Raw genomic sequence first — 14,834 nt, forward strand, 5'->3', positions numbered from 1 at the left:
TAACCTCGATAAGTTTTTATCTAATTGATCCTTATAAACTTAAGGAAAAACCCTCATAAACAACTTCCAGCCATAATGCCTGAAACATCCAAAAAAATCCTTTAACTTGCCACACGTAAAGCATAGATATGAGAGTCCTGTTGCTACAAGGGCAGGAAGTCATTTGTTAAAATACACTCAAGAGATCCAAGAAAGATAATCACATTTTCTTAAAATGAATTAGACTAATATTAATAAACATATGATAAAGATGAGGAAAACCTAAAAATCAGACTAGGAAAAAATGGTGCTACATTACATTTGAGATATACTATTGAGAATACTTTAGAATGTCATTTTACCCATAGGAAAAAAAAAGAATAATTATTCTTATTTATAGTGGCAGTACCTAGTAACCCTAGGTTCACAGTGGCTTCATTGTTCTCAGTGCTGAGGCTCATTCCTGCTACTGTGATTTAACTTTCTCTTGTAATTGCCTCTACTCCCCATTTAATAACATTTTGCTTCTTTCATTTAGCTCTTCATCAAATGCAACTTAAAGAATTTGTGTGAATCCTTGTCATTTTTTCATTGCTTCTCTTTATGTTGTAGGATTGGCAATTGCCCACCATTTCATCCTCTGCATCAGCTCATCATATGGTATGCAGCAAGTCTATGCTTCTGCATTTCCTGGGGTTTATCTGGATGTCTCAGTAATTCATATGCAAGTTGTTTCAGAAATACACATTTTCATTAAAAAAAAAAAAAAAAAATCAGCGGAAACTTTCCTCCAGAGCAAAATATTTTTTTCTTCTAACAAATGTTTTAAAATATTACATTTGTCACAATATCCTCTATCAACTCACCATTTTTGTATAGGGTCAGATTGTGCCTTTTGTCTTACTAAGTTAAGCAGGAGAGCTTTTCTTGCTCACCTGTGGATCACAAACAGGTGCTCATTTTTAGTGGTGAAAATTTCTGAGAAGAGAAGGAAGCATGGGTGACTGGTGCCGCCTTAGTTGGGGGGGGGGGCATATGCCCCCCCCCCACGACTAGTCTCACTGGTCCCCTATGGCCAATCTCACTGTCTGGGGGAGGAGGGGCGGAGTCCCTCTGCAGCCAATCTTGCTGCCGGGGTGGGGCGGTCCCCGCAGCAGATCTCAATGCCTGGAGGGAGCATGGACGATTGCTGTGACTGATCTCTGCAGCCACTTCCGGGAGTGGCTGTAGCCACTTCTGGGAGCAGCTGCAGTGATCAGCCGGTGCCTGCAGGGGGGGGCACCAGTGCTCCCACCTGCCTCCCCGCCCATTGCCTAAGTGGCAAGTGTGGCCAATCAGGGTGCACCAGCACTCTCAGGGGGTGCATGTGCACCCCCATGCGTCCCCTACGTGTCGCCACTGGGAGGGAGTACTACAAGTGTTCATTCAGCCTGCTATCACCCACTCTCTCTTACTGATGGACTCCTTCCCAAGGTCAGGGTGATTGTGCTCTGGGGAAAGTGTGGGGAGCAGTGGCTGCTCTACTTCTATTCCCACAGCTTTCAGAGGTTCAGCAATCAATGCTGCCACTGCTCACCTGCCACCAAATTTTTGAAACTCTGGAGAGCCCTGGGGGCTGGATGACACAACCCCATACATTAGATTATTTTAGCATGCAGGATCATCCCACAGCCAGGTTGCACCCATGGACTGACTTCATGTGCAAAATCCAGCCACTGTATCCAGTCCATAGACTAACCCCATTGGCAGGAGCCAGCCAGCAGACCCACCCTGTATCACTGTTCTGGCCCCTGAGGCCAGAATGTTGTGTACCACTGATTTAACAGGCCAGGGTCCCCTTTTCTAGTGTAGACAAATCCTCCAGGTTTAATCTGCTATTCCTGAATACACTTAATGATTTATTCTTGGCTAGTGCATGCAATAATTTATGTACCTGTTGATTGGACTGAAGTCTTTTTTAGAAGAAAGTGGAATTAGTGGCAGGACAGAGCTTTGCTTAAAATTGGAAATAAAAATGTACTTAATTATGTGGCAGAAATAAAGTAAGGATACACAAATACACTAGATCCTTTTCATGAACTGATAAGCAAGACTAATGCCAAGCATTCAGGTTTGTGAGTAGTAACTGAGGCAGTAAAACAATTGAGGTCTTTACAGCAGTTGACCCATATTCTCGTGAATCTGGTGGCACAGTATACTAGGAATGGAATATTAATAATCAAAAAGTAAAAATAAGGCTTCTTATTAGACTGTTGAAAGAAAAGGAAAGGAATATGGGACTTACTCTGTGCTCTGCTGCTGTGTGGTCATTTATACCCATGTAAAGCACGGCAAAATGATTGTAAACTAAACTGCTGCCATTCTGAACGTAGTTTTTTACATCCACTTTGCACAGATGTTAAATATAGAAAATTAGATCCAATGTGCCTTTATTACCGCAATTTAATTTAACCATTTACATTGGTGCCCCTGATGTAATAGACCTGAATCGTTTCACTGCTTCAATTACTATTCACAACCACAATGCTTGACATTAGTCTTGCATGTACTTTTTTGTATTATAATTCTTCTTGATTCTGGGATTCACATGTGCTTCTATAAGCATAAGAAATAGGGGTGGGGGGTGGGGATCAGTCCTGTTCCTGATATTTCTATCAGTCAACAATATTTGTATGTAAAGTTCCTTTGTGAGACTGAGGTATAAGTGAGGGATATCAGTAAAGTAAATCTATATCAGACCCTGGCTCTCTCGGTCCGTAGACAAAAATATCTTAGAAATATACAAGTTGGGTTTCATTAGAATATACCACCATAGCTTAAAAAGAGATATATATGTTTGGACCTAGTTTGTGCCTTTCTATGCCACATTTTTCCCTTCATTTGGCAGAGCAGAGAACTCTTTGTGCTCACCTATGGGGCTTTGGTAGCCCAGCTGTGCAAAGATTATGAGAAGGATGAAGATGTGAACAAATATTTAGACAGTATGTAAGTATCGAGTTTATTCTGCTTATATTTTCACCCTAACAAAAAGTGACATCCCTGTAACTGCATATACTTCTCCAACCTTATATTCTATTTATCTTGTGTATACCAGCACTGTGTTTAAGATCACGTGAAGTACAAAACAAGGCAGTCTTTAAACTTTAAGGAGCTTACAATATAAATATTATCACAACTGCCAGGAGAGCTCAACAGAAGAACTCTTTGTCCATGGGAAGATTCCTAGAACATGTCTTTCTCTTAACTGAATCCCTTCAGTGATTAGTTCCATGGACATCCTAGCAAATCAGTCAAATGTCAGGGCTTTCCACCAAAGCAATGAATTTTAGACAGGTGAGCTCTTTGCAGCAAGGACTATCTGGCCCATGTCTGAAGCTCCTGGACATTACTACAAAAGAATTAATAAAAAGTAATATTATAGAAGATAGGAAACATATTTTGAATGGGTTAAAAGTATTTGCACAGCACCAGATTCTAAGGGCTTAACTACACATTTTCTATGACCAGTTTATGACCTCCACCGAGAAACATGCTTTTCCCACTTGCTCCTACTCAGTGTGCACTGCATCCTGGAAATGAGTCAGTGTGCACTGCATCCTGGAAATAAGTCAGTGTCATTCTGAGCAAGATCTGTTCCTACGACATACTGCTCTAAGATGGCTTTTTTGCTTTGCATCTGGGATTTGGGGCATCCCTAGGGGAGTGAATGGGCAGGGTAGAACTCTCAGCCATGGTCCTAGCACTAAAGAGATGGTGTAGACAAGTCCTTAGAGTGAGTGTATCCATTCAGAAAGAGGAAGGAACACGCCACATGGCCTACATGTCTAATCAAAGCATCTCACATTCTGAATCAAATAAGCTGCTGAACAAATTACTGAAAAGTGCCTGTTCACAGAAACTATTCAAGTGTTCATCAGTTTGAAAAAAATCATGATTTACTCACAAGGAGAAATGAGACAGAACACCTGGAATCAGTTTGTTTGGTTTTTTGTTTTGTTTTTTTTTGCCAAATCACATATTTTGGAATATTCTGTACATGTTCCTTTCAGGTTCTGTGGCAAAAATTGGGAAATGCTCAGTTTGTAATGTAAGGAGTAGTATATTGCTCCTCTCCTACTATATAAGCTGTCTCTAAGGTTTTGCTTTTTTTCCCTGTTTGATGAACACAGTGCCATATTCTTCCCTGCTAATATACCATTGACTGGTTTAGAGTTACACAATTTAGCCATCTGAGCTATTCTCATTTACTTCTTTGTTTATGCAAGACTATAGTAAAAGGAAGAGATGTTCTAAGTTCAGTACAGTATATAGACATAGCTATTATAAGGCTGTCAGGTTTCCACTATAGCAGCTTGTCACTTCAGTTTACCTAATGGTTAAAAATAAAAATAAACTGAGCACTCTCTCGTGTTGGTCACATACATATTTTAATAAAAGCTAATGAAATATTTATCAGTGAAGCTAATGTTGAAACTTAGGCAATAAATAAATATTTCATGATATGCTGGTGAATCATACAGTGTTATTTTGAACTTCAGCCTTTCAAAAAGCAGCTCTGGAATACATTGTTGGCTTCTTGTCATAAGCCTTAATATGAAATCAGTAACTTCAGCGGACCGGGTAAAGCCTGTAATGAATAGTAAAAATTTCAGAAACAATTAGTGTTTACAATTAGTGTAAATGGAAAAAATCATTTCTGAATTTGATCTAGTTGCTAATATTTACATGCATGTCAGCATCATACACTTTTCATCTTCCAAAGTCTAAAAATTATTTACCATGACAAGAATATTTATGGAACATCTCAGTATTTAAAAGCCAATTACATCTTCCTAGTGCTAGCAGTGGATGCTTAGGGACCTAATATACACCACTTCTCGTTCCAGAGTTAGCATGAGCAGAGTGCTACCTGGGTCTGTCTAGACCTGCCCTCAAAGACATAGTGGTTGCATCTACACATGCAATTAGTATGTAGACATGAACTCTAGTGCAGTTTGCCCAAGAGTTTATTGCTCCCAGATGCAGTGTTTACACGTGTGCCCGGAACTGCAGCACATTGAACCGGGGTGAAGCAGCCCTGCCTGGCAGGAGGTCCAGGGGAGCAGCCTGCCAGCCAGGGCTGATCTGCCCCATCTCATCATGTTGTGGAGAGGCTGGCTGGGGCACAAGGTGCTACAGTGTGGGGGCTAGCTGGCACTGTAGCACCCTCATGCCCAGCTAGCCCTGGCCACCATCTACATATGCGTTTTGGCACACATAATTACTCTGCTGTAGGATAGTACCTATCCCAGACAGCACTATCCTACAGTGGAGTTAATTAATTTATTGCACCCTAATACAGACTCACATGTAGATGGTGATGTTTCACTGAAGAGCTAATTAGTCGACTTTGCAGTAAAGTACATGTGTAGATGCACCCAGTTTTATGCAGAAGCTGTGCGCCAACAATGATTAGCTTCCTTTTTGGGGGGTGGTAGGTAAAAGGGAAGGAGTGTGCTAGGAAGAGAAAAAAAGAAAGAAGGAACTAAAGAGGAGAAGGCAGGACAAAAGAAAAATAGCTGCAGAGGAGTGGGGGAGGTACATGTTGGTGAAGAGGAGCAAATGCTGGAATGGGGGGGCTCACTCACCTCATGTTAGAGCTTATTTCAGAGAGATTTCAGGGGACAAGATCTCTGCAACTTGAGATTTCCATGTCAGGTAGGTGAGCCAAGTTTCCCATGCTAAGATGGAATCTGGAACCACCTATAGAGCAACCTAAAAAATAAGTTACGTGACCTAGCAGGGAAGTCTCTTTTTTTTCTTCCCTGACAGAGGCCTTACCGGAGATGAATTTATAATTTTATAAGGCTGTTATTAAAGTAGTAAGGCATTTTTATCACAGAAAGTAAAGGTTCCGAGAGCTCCAAAGGGATGGACTGTGTGCAGTGGGCTAGAACAGCACTGTACTTGTAACAAATGATTGTAATAAATAGTAGCGTATTGCTACAGGTTAAACAAAACACAACACTTCTCTCTGAAAAACAGAGTGCAAATGTCTCCTAAAAGCTTCCAAAGTATGTAGGCTGGGCTTAGTGAGTCACAGAAGCAAAAGACATAGCATGTGGAACTAGTATATCCCTATGAGGGGCCCAGCATAAAAACCTAAATAGAAGCAATCAAAATGTAACTCCACTTGAGAAATTGTCCAGGAAAAAATGCAAACATGAACCACTGTAAAACACTGCCAACTGAGCAAAGGGGAGGGGTGTTGGTATTTATTTTCTATTTTTCTTTTAAAAAAATGCTTATCAAAATCTAAAATAGGCCAAATTCATCCCAAATAAATGTCATAGGTAAAATATGGATCAATATAGAGACTATCCATTGCTTTGCCAAATATTGATGGCAATTATGTCATTACATTCTCAGTCAGCTAAAGTGCTTATTTAGTTTTTGCACATAATTTTCTTTTCTTTGCCTCAGGGGATATGGTATTGGCATAAGACTCATTGAAGACTTTTTAGCTCGTTCAGCTGTGAGGAAGTGCCATAGCTATTCAGAAATTGCAGACATGATTGCACAGGTAAGTAAGAGTAAAATCAAATAGACTTGGTATCCCTTTGTGTTCTTATTGTCTGGCCTTTTCTCCTCTCCTATCTTTTTTCATCTCCAAGGCCGCATCTACATAAGACACTTACTGTGCAGTAGCTCGTTACTGCTGCACAATAGTGTTGCCAGACATGAGCCGTGATGCAATGCTACTGCATAGTAGTAATGAGCTATTGCACAGTAGTAGCCTGCTACTGCGCAGTAAGCATCATAGGCAACCATGCCAGAATGCTACTGTGCATTAACACCCATTACTGCACAAGCATTTAGTACTTGGTTATGCAAGTACTAAATGACTGCACAGCAACAACTGCAGTCAGCATCCCGTGTAGACGTGGCCCAAGAGAGGTTAATTTATCAGCTGCTTAGATCTCCTGTCACGTGAAGGTGCTATAAAGCAGAAGGACAAGAGAACATGTCATCTTCCACATTAACTAATGCTCCAGGTGGCAGGCAAATATCTTGTTTTAGAGCTTACTCTCATCTAATGGCACTCTGACTTAAGCCTGCTCTCAACTACAGGAGGCTGTTCTTTGCTTTATTGAGCATTCAGAGCCCTTCAGTGGTATATGTATGGTTTCAAACCATATATGACACTATACTTCTGCTGCACATCAAGAGAATAATACAGTTCTATACCAGTAGTCGGCAATGTTTTGTGGTAGTGGACCAGCATGACATACCTGGCTCGGGTCTGAGGTGGGCTCGCTTTAGAACCTGGCTGCTGCTATGGCTGCTACTGCCACTGCTTTTTCCTGCTGCCCAGCAGAGGCCTGGTTGAAACTCTCCACTGCCCAGCTATGGCATGGCACAACACCCTGCCACTAAATGCTGCCAAGCCCCCCCAGGTCTACAGACTGGATCTGGCCTGTAGGCCATAGGTTGTAGACCCCTGTACTTGAATACATCTAACCATTTAACTTTCAGAAGGAAACTTCCTATGCAGCCCATGTTTTATATACCTTCTGATGACTAACAGATTAGTAAGGGCCTAGATATACTTTCACTGACCTTATCCTGGTATAAGGCTGGGCACATAACATAACTTGCTGGAAACTGATATAGATTTATCCTGGGAAAAATAAAAGTAAAACAACACTTGTGTAAGTTACCCTGGCATAGGTGCCATCTGTCTGCTTCAGTCCCAAAGTTTGCTAAGTGCAACAACTTCCCCACCACCTAGTAGCACAATGCTATAATGGCACCTACTGCAGAAGCAACCTTCAGAAAGTTGGTTTTATGTCCTCTGTAGGACTTATACTGCTGTACAAAACCAATGCAAGTTATACCAGTGTTAATGTGATGTTTGTCCAGATCCTGGGGTTAAGATGCTAGAGGAGACACAAGAGCAGTTATTTTATTTCAAGCCAGACTCTTGAAGGCCAAAAATAAAATATAGGCACTATTCAGTCAACATTATTGCATCTAGATTATTAAGTTAAAATCACAATAGTAAAATTAAGACAGAGGACTCATCATTAACCATAAGAGTGGTTGAAATGTCTACGTGAAGTGGGATGATAATCAGATAAGGCTTATGTGAGTACAGCAAGTTGCACGTAGTTCTATGAACACACTGCTTTTTATACTCCATCTGGCTCAGATGGGCAAGAAGCCTAACCACTTGACCAACAGCATAAAATGTGGGAACATCATTCTGCATTTTTCTGGGATGCTTCCAAGGGCAGATTAGGATCTCAACAGAGCATAAATGAAGGTAGGTGCCCTGGTGAATTCTTTCTGAGTATGCTTAGAAAACCAAAATATTAAAGTGGGGATGGCCAACCTTGGTACGTGTGACACAAGTGGTATGGTTAGGCTTTCTGTGTGGCATGTGGCAGCTTGGGGCACATGACAGATAGGGCAGAAAGCAGGACAGCAGATCGGCAGGGGAAAGAGATTGGAGTGGCAGTCAGGAAAGGTGCAAGGATAATTTATGATGCCTGTCAGAAAGGTTGGTCCCCAGTGACATAAGGAATCTAAATGTCCAAATAGGTTGGTAGCTTTCCTCCAGGTAGATTAGGATTGCATGTAGAGATTTATGGGCCAAAAAATCTGTATATGTGCCCCTTGGCAGCAGATACAGATGTGACCTAAAGAACATTTTAGTAATTACAGATCTGTACTACATATTTTACTGACATGCTGGGATGTACAGCACAGGCATATATAGAACTTCACTGACTTCTCCTCCAAGACAATAAGATGTTAACAAGTCCGCATCTCTCTTCTGAAAGAACAGTGTGAATAAATGGCCACATATGTGCTGCTGTGTGGTAACATTATTTAAAATGAACCTGGTGACAGTAACTAGTAATTCCTAGTAATGGATAATTCCTACTTTTGCTGTTCTATTTTTAAACTAATTAGATACATGGGGTGGGGGTGAGGGATGAGGGAGAGAGAAAAACACAATGTCTTACAGCTTTTATCTGCTTCTCTAAGGTGGTCTTGACTGAAACCTCTGAACTGAAAACTAGTTTTTCCCAGATTAGTTAATTCAGGTTTTTTTATTTCTATTTTATTATTTGGGGAAGTAGATGTGTATGCTTGTCACAGTTATGACTGCTTTTAATCACAGTAGTTCAATAATGTACATTTAAGAACTGGGAACAGGACTCATTCACCTGGGATAAGCTCCCAGGCTACAGTGACTTAACTTTCCTTCTTTATCCGCTGTCCATCCAACCCATTTTTTAAAAATTCAGTAAAGGGCAATATATACAAACTGCACAAGTTAGTACATTAAGTTTGCATGTGAGCCCAGGTTCACAGCACGAGCTGGATTGGAGCAGCCCCAGCTGGCAGGGGGTCCCAGGGCATCAGCCTAACAGCCCAGAGCTGTTCCTCCCCCACCCCCCGCCCTCAGCTCAACATGCCATGGAGGGACTGGCTGGGGTGTGATGGTGCTTTGGTGTGGGGCTAGCCAGCAGGCAGCTGCTGTATTGAATCACCCTTGTGCCCCAGCCAGCTGTGGCAGCATCTAAATGTGCACTACTGCAGCATTTTTTACTCTGCAGCAGGATAGTACTTGTAAATATTGCTGAGGAGTAAATTAGTTTACTCCAACCCAACATGTAGATGCTGAAATATTTACTGCGCAGCTAATTAATCTACTGCACAATAAACATCTCGTGTAGATGCACCCTAAATGTATCTCATTATCTAACTACCTGGGAAAGGAAAAGGTAACATAAATGTGCATTGGGTAGTGAGAGCTCGTTCATTACAATATTTCAAATAGAAGGCAGGGTAGTGATATGCCTTCTGCCTGACTTCAGGCTGACACGGCCCTCCTCATGAATATGTCAAATAAATAAATTCCAGACTTTCCTAAGCTTGTGGTGTAAAGCTGTAAATTCACTTATAAATTTGAACAGGTCCAGAAATTTTGTGCTGGCTTTTTGAGAAATGAATTGCCTCCATTGTCACTTATTCTATGCACATACTGTGATCTACTGGTGCAACTGCAGGCCAGGTTCTTGGTGCAGCAACTAGAGCCCTCCCTGTAATGTCAGTGAGCACAAACCCTATGTTTCATGAAGACGCTACCAGTGGTCAGCAATGAAGGGAGGAGAGTTGTGAAGTCTTTCATATCTGTGTCTAGATCTCACTGTTCGGAATATATCCAAAACTCAGAGCGAAGTGTGTAGGAATTCCCAGAAAAGCCAAGCTAGAGCAGAGAAATTTTCTGAAATGACAATAACTATTGAATGCAAGACAGAATAATGTCCACCAATAATTACCATTGCAATTATTGTATTCAAAATGGCTTCTTTCTTTTAAGGAATAATGCCAGGCTGATGAATCATATTTTTCCCTTGTTTTTCCTCTCTTCTTTTGTGTGTTTATATAGACGTACTCTTCATTGTTTTCACATGTTAGTACTAGACATTAGATGATTTTTCTAGTTGTGCTACATGTTTGAAGTTCTCAACAGTCCTCACTATTTAAAAGGGCCTAATTTATTCTCTCCCTGTTTTGTTCTGCAGTGCAGTTGATTGAACACAAATAATAGCAGAGAAAGGCTACCTTTGGGAACAAGACCACCCCCCCACCGCCATTTTCCTCTTGTTACTATTTTCACCAAGATAGAAAGAGTCTTTTAGTGAAAGCATCCATAGTTGTATTACCTTTATGGGACAAAAATATGATTCAGTAGCTGAAAGCTATTTCTGAATCTTTGACAAAACTATTTAGCTTTCTAAAATTTAACCATCAAATTTCCTAGACTGGGAATTCTTCAGAGAAACAGAACTAAGGATTTTTGCAGAATGCATGTGAAAAATAAATGGAAATATAAGAAATAATCTAAGATAAACAGAGGCAGGTTTAAGCTTCTGGCATTACCTATTTATATAAGTTAATTTCTCATCTGGTTAGCAGACTGACTGGTACTTGGCAGATTATTAAATACTTAGAGCACTTACACACATGCAGAAAGGCTGCTCTGATGCACTGTAAATCAGAGCATTGGAGCAGACTTGATTAGTCAAGTCTGCTGGTGTGCAGAAATTAACGCACTGCAGCATCACATGTATGAACATCCCCACACTGAAAGATGGCAGCAGGGTGCTTTGAACTAAAGCTTGTTGAACTAACTTTAGTTCAAAGCACGCTGCCACCAGTTTTTCATCATGGGGACGCTGACACACATGACACTTGGACCCTTTTAATTAGCGCAGCCTGCTAATTAAAGCACCCACCTCCCTGCCTCCTGAAGCACATCTATAAATGCCCTTAATTTCCCTTTTTTACCTCATTGGTCATAAAACTAAATTAGGGTAACGATTATGATGCTGAAATCATGGGCAAAAATGTAATGGGGTGGAAGACTGATGTTTTTGCATCTCTTCAACATTGTTCACTTATCACCATTTTCAGATGTGATTCTCTTGTCCTGTGGGTTAAAGTGAGCAGCTATATTGAGAAAACATTTTGTAACTCTGTGATTCTGATTCTGTGGTCCTTTGGAAAGCAGAACACTTGTTCAATGCAGAAGTTATATGTAACATTGCCATGAAACCAGTCTAATCATTCAGAAACTCAGGTTCTGAGAATTTAGACACTAATGCAGTGGGGCCAAAATAAAGCAATGATCAGCCACAGTAAACACTTCTTCAATTTGTTCCCATACTGTTAAGTAAATTCCCACATTGCAGGTCCTGTGACTTGCAGTGAAATAGGGAAAAAAGAGGTAATAACCCTGATTAAAACCACTCACTTTTCTAAAAATCCAATGGATGTTCCATTCACTGACTGGTCAGAAAGAGAGTGGGGAAACAGCTGCAGAAACATATTGAAAACAGGGATGAGCTGAGGAGGCAATGTTCAAGTCTGGATCCAGGTCCACATTAGGTTTAGATAAGGCTTAGAATTTTAGTCTACGGATTAATTAGGACTCATTCTAAAATGCAGCAAGCTCTCCATGGGAGATTTTGTTCTATATTCTCCAAGATCACCAATCCACTAAAATTTCCAGTATCATGGTCCACATGCAAACCAATTCTAAAAAACTCCATCTAATTTTAGTTTCAGTACAGACCAATGCTCTTACCGGCCCTTTGAAAAGCAGAGATTATTTTGCTAACTCAGGGATCACTAGCCATTCTGGCCACCTTCCTTCCTCCTCTTGATGTGACCCCTAAATTGCAAGTTGAAAGAGGGAGTGGATGGAACTGTGATCAGTTCTTCTACCAAAAGTCCTATGCTGAAAGTTAAACACTTGAAATCCCAGTGGTAGCCTTCTGTAAGCCTATCAATGCTTGGAAAATATTCCTTTCAGACCCCAGGGGAATGGAAAAAGTGTGCATGAAAGGTTGCTGTGCTTAGTAGTGGGCAGTAAATTGAAAAGTAAAGTGCTGTACTGCAAGCAGAAATGAGACCTCTGTAAATCTATGAAATCAGTGGTGACTTGCCAAGGCCTTTAGAGTATCACATTATATCAAAACAGTGTTTATGGAAAAGTGCTTTAGAAGAATAAAACTATGCTAGGAAAAAATGCTATTTTTGGCTAGCATGGTTGCTAGTGGAATAGGAAAGATACTTCTTAGCAGTTTAATTTTTGGGTACTGAGAATTGTATTATCCGATCAAAATTCTGATTTCTATGTCTGGGTGTTTTATCTCACCCATCCTTTAATTTGGATCCATCACTTATATGTGCAGCGCATTGTGTGGTGCTAGGAAAAAAAGTGCCAGTTGACTTATAATGGGAATGCTGTTAAATATCAAAGAAAGCTAGTGGCCCTGTTAGTATTTTATCTGTGTACATGTCTAAGATACTCAGCACAGTTGTATACAAGCACCTTATAAATGCTAATTAATTTAGTTTTGCTGTATGACATTTATTGGCCTTCAGTTGGCTTCCACACAAGAAAGATAATAATATATGTTCCTTCATGGGAACAGCACTGTTAAATCCATCAATATTTGGCAGGTGCTACAGCAAGGGGGGCATATAAGTGCCTCAGTAGATACTGGTGTTACCTACCTGTTTCAGATATATGGGGATAAGATAAAGAGGTTAAGGACCAGCTTTTCAAAACACTCCATTCAGTGTACTTCCCTTTAGGTACAGGTGCCAAAACCTGCTCCTCATGAAGGAGGTCTGGATAAAGAGCTATTCCTCTTTCCTCAGGTGACCTCATTTTACCCTCAGAGGAGCTAGATTAGAAAGGTTCAAGAACTGTGTGGCCAGTCATAATTTGCAATGACAATAAAGTCCATTTCTTAGCTGTTGTTTGAATTTCTTTGAATATATTTTCTTATTCACAGCTTAACATCCAGTATAGTTATCCTGAAGGGTTAGACCTTTCCAATTTCCAGTTTTAATTCTTGCAGTTTTACCTTAAATGAATTTGTACTTCTTTGAACTATTAACTGTCATGGTTTTGCATAGTTTCCATGTGAGTTCTGCCTTGCACAGGAAATTTTAACAATAGACTTTGGAAAGCAATAGGCCTAATAGTCTAATGTGAAGCACAGCTGAAACTAAATGGAAAGCATATGAGCACTTAGCACACTTAACTACTTACTTTCCTCAGTAACAGAAATCTTGATAATGTAGGGTGGGCTATACAGTGGGGAAAGAGCATAGTAAAATTCTCATATCTAAATGAGAAAAAGATGTTCTTATTAGAGAGAGAGAATTCATTAGAAAACTAAGGGATGCAGCAAGTAGTAGGAGTCTTAGGTGGGAATTTTTTAAAATTTTTTTTCTTCTTTTGGAAATTATGATTAATGCAGATTCTAAATTTTCCATAAGAAAATTTGTAAGATCAAAGTTTTATTCTGGTTTTGAATATGGTCAGCATCAACAATCTCTGCATTCACTTGAGCTAGAACAATACCTAATGGGAGCTGTAATTTGTTTGCCTTATGACCCTCTTGTCCTACCGGGCTAAGTTCCCCCGATAGTCTATCTTTCACACTGGACAGTGGTCTCTTGTGCTTTGCTTGAACCACTAAAGTACATCATGGGAGTCCTATGACCACAATGCATTGTGGTAGACATAGTTTTATGGGGCCATCAGCCCATAGGGATTGATACGAGGATAAACTGTGTGAATTATAACTCACATGCCAGGGTGGCACCATACACTAACTCATTCAGAAAGGCCTTCTTAGGTGACAACTTGCTTCATCAGATGCTAGAGCAAATCTGACCTGTAGAGCTACGTCTTCTGGCCCATGGGACTGCCCACTAGTTGGAAATTTGGTTTTGGGAGGAGTGGCAATGACCATGGCTCCAAAAACTGTGGCAACTAACACTGCCACCACCAAATTGTGAGCCCCACAGGCTAGATGATACAGCTCTGTGCTATGGATCCAGCCCACACACTGGCTTCATGCACCAGAACTGGCCCTTCATAACTTCTCCAGCCTGCAGGGCCAGATGAGTTTGGTATCTTTGCCATAGACTGTACCGGAAAGATGTTTGTCTTGCTGGTTCTTAAAAACTCCATTGAAAGATATCCCAGGACCCACTGAGAAAGTGGCTCCCGTGCTTAGCTATCCTTTTAATTAAGATTTTCCTAACATTTAATCTAAATCATCTCTGCTATGAATTAAGCAAGTTATCCCCACTCAGTCCAGAAAAAAAAAAATCACTATCAGTGATCTAGGGCAGGGTGAGCAAGCCCTGGCCACTGTTTTAGAACAGCATCCCAGGATGCTCCACATCCCTACTCTCTGGTATTCAGAATCTCCTCCCAGCCAGCTCTTTGGCACATCTCTGCCCAGGGAACTGAAATTGCTAGTTACACA

At 40.7% G+C, this 14,834-nt stretch overlaps 2 protein-coding genes across 2 annotated transcripts in view; one reads left to right on the forward strand and one right to left on the reverse strand.

The window, feature by feature from the left end:
* Window positions 1-373: 373 nt before the first annotated feature.
* TRAPPC3L (trafficking protein particle complex 3 like) overlaps window positions 374-14,834 on the forward strand; it is a 37,501-nt gene continuing 23,040 nt past the window's right edge. Inside the window, exons 1-3 of the mRNA XM_019520062.1 lie at window positions 374-639; window positions 2,867-2,964; window positions 6,442-6,541. Of these exons, the coding sequence (XP_019375607.1) occupies window positions 637-639; window positions 2,867-2,964; window positions 6,442-6,541 (201 nt within the window). The 5' untranslated portion in view covers window positions 374-636. The remainder of the gene's footprint in view (window positions 640-2,866; window positions 2,965-6,441; window positions 6,542-14,834) is intronic.
* Window positions 4,388-14,834, reverse strand: part of FAM26E (family with sequence similarity 26 member E) — a 30,415-nt gene continuing 19,968 nt past the window's right edge. The window contains exon 2 of the mRNA XM_019520060.1: window positions 4,388-4,606. Coding sequence (XP_019375605.1) covers window positions 4,568-4,606 — 39 coding nt within the window. The 3' untranslated portion in view covers window positions 4,388-4,567. The remainder of the gene's footprint in view (window positions 4,607-14,834) is intronic.

The sequence above is a fragment of the Gavialis gangeticus genome, unplaced genomic scaffold (genome assembly GCF_001723915.1).
Source record: "Gavialis gangeticus isolate Ggan-Ray unplaced genomic scaffold, GavGan_comp1, whole genome shotgun sequence".
NCBI classification, from domain to species: Eukaryota; Metazoa; Chordata; order Crocodylia; family Gavialidae; genus Gavialis; species Gavialis gangeticus.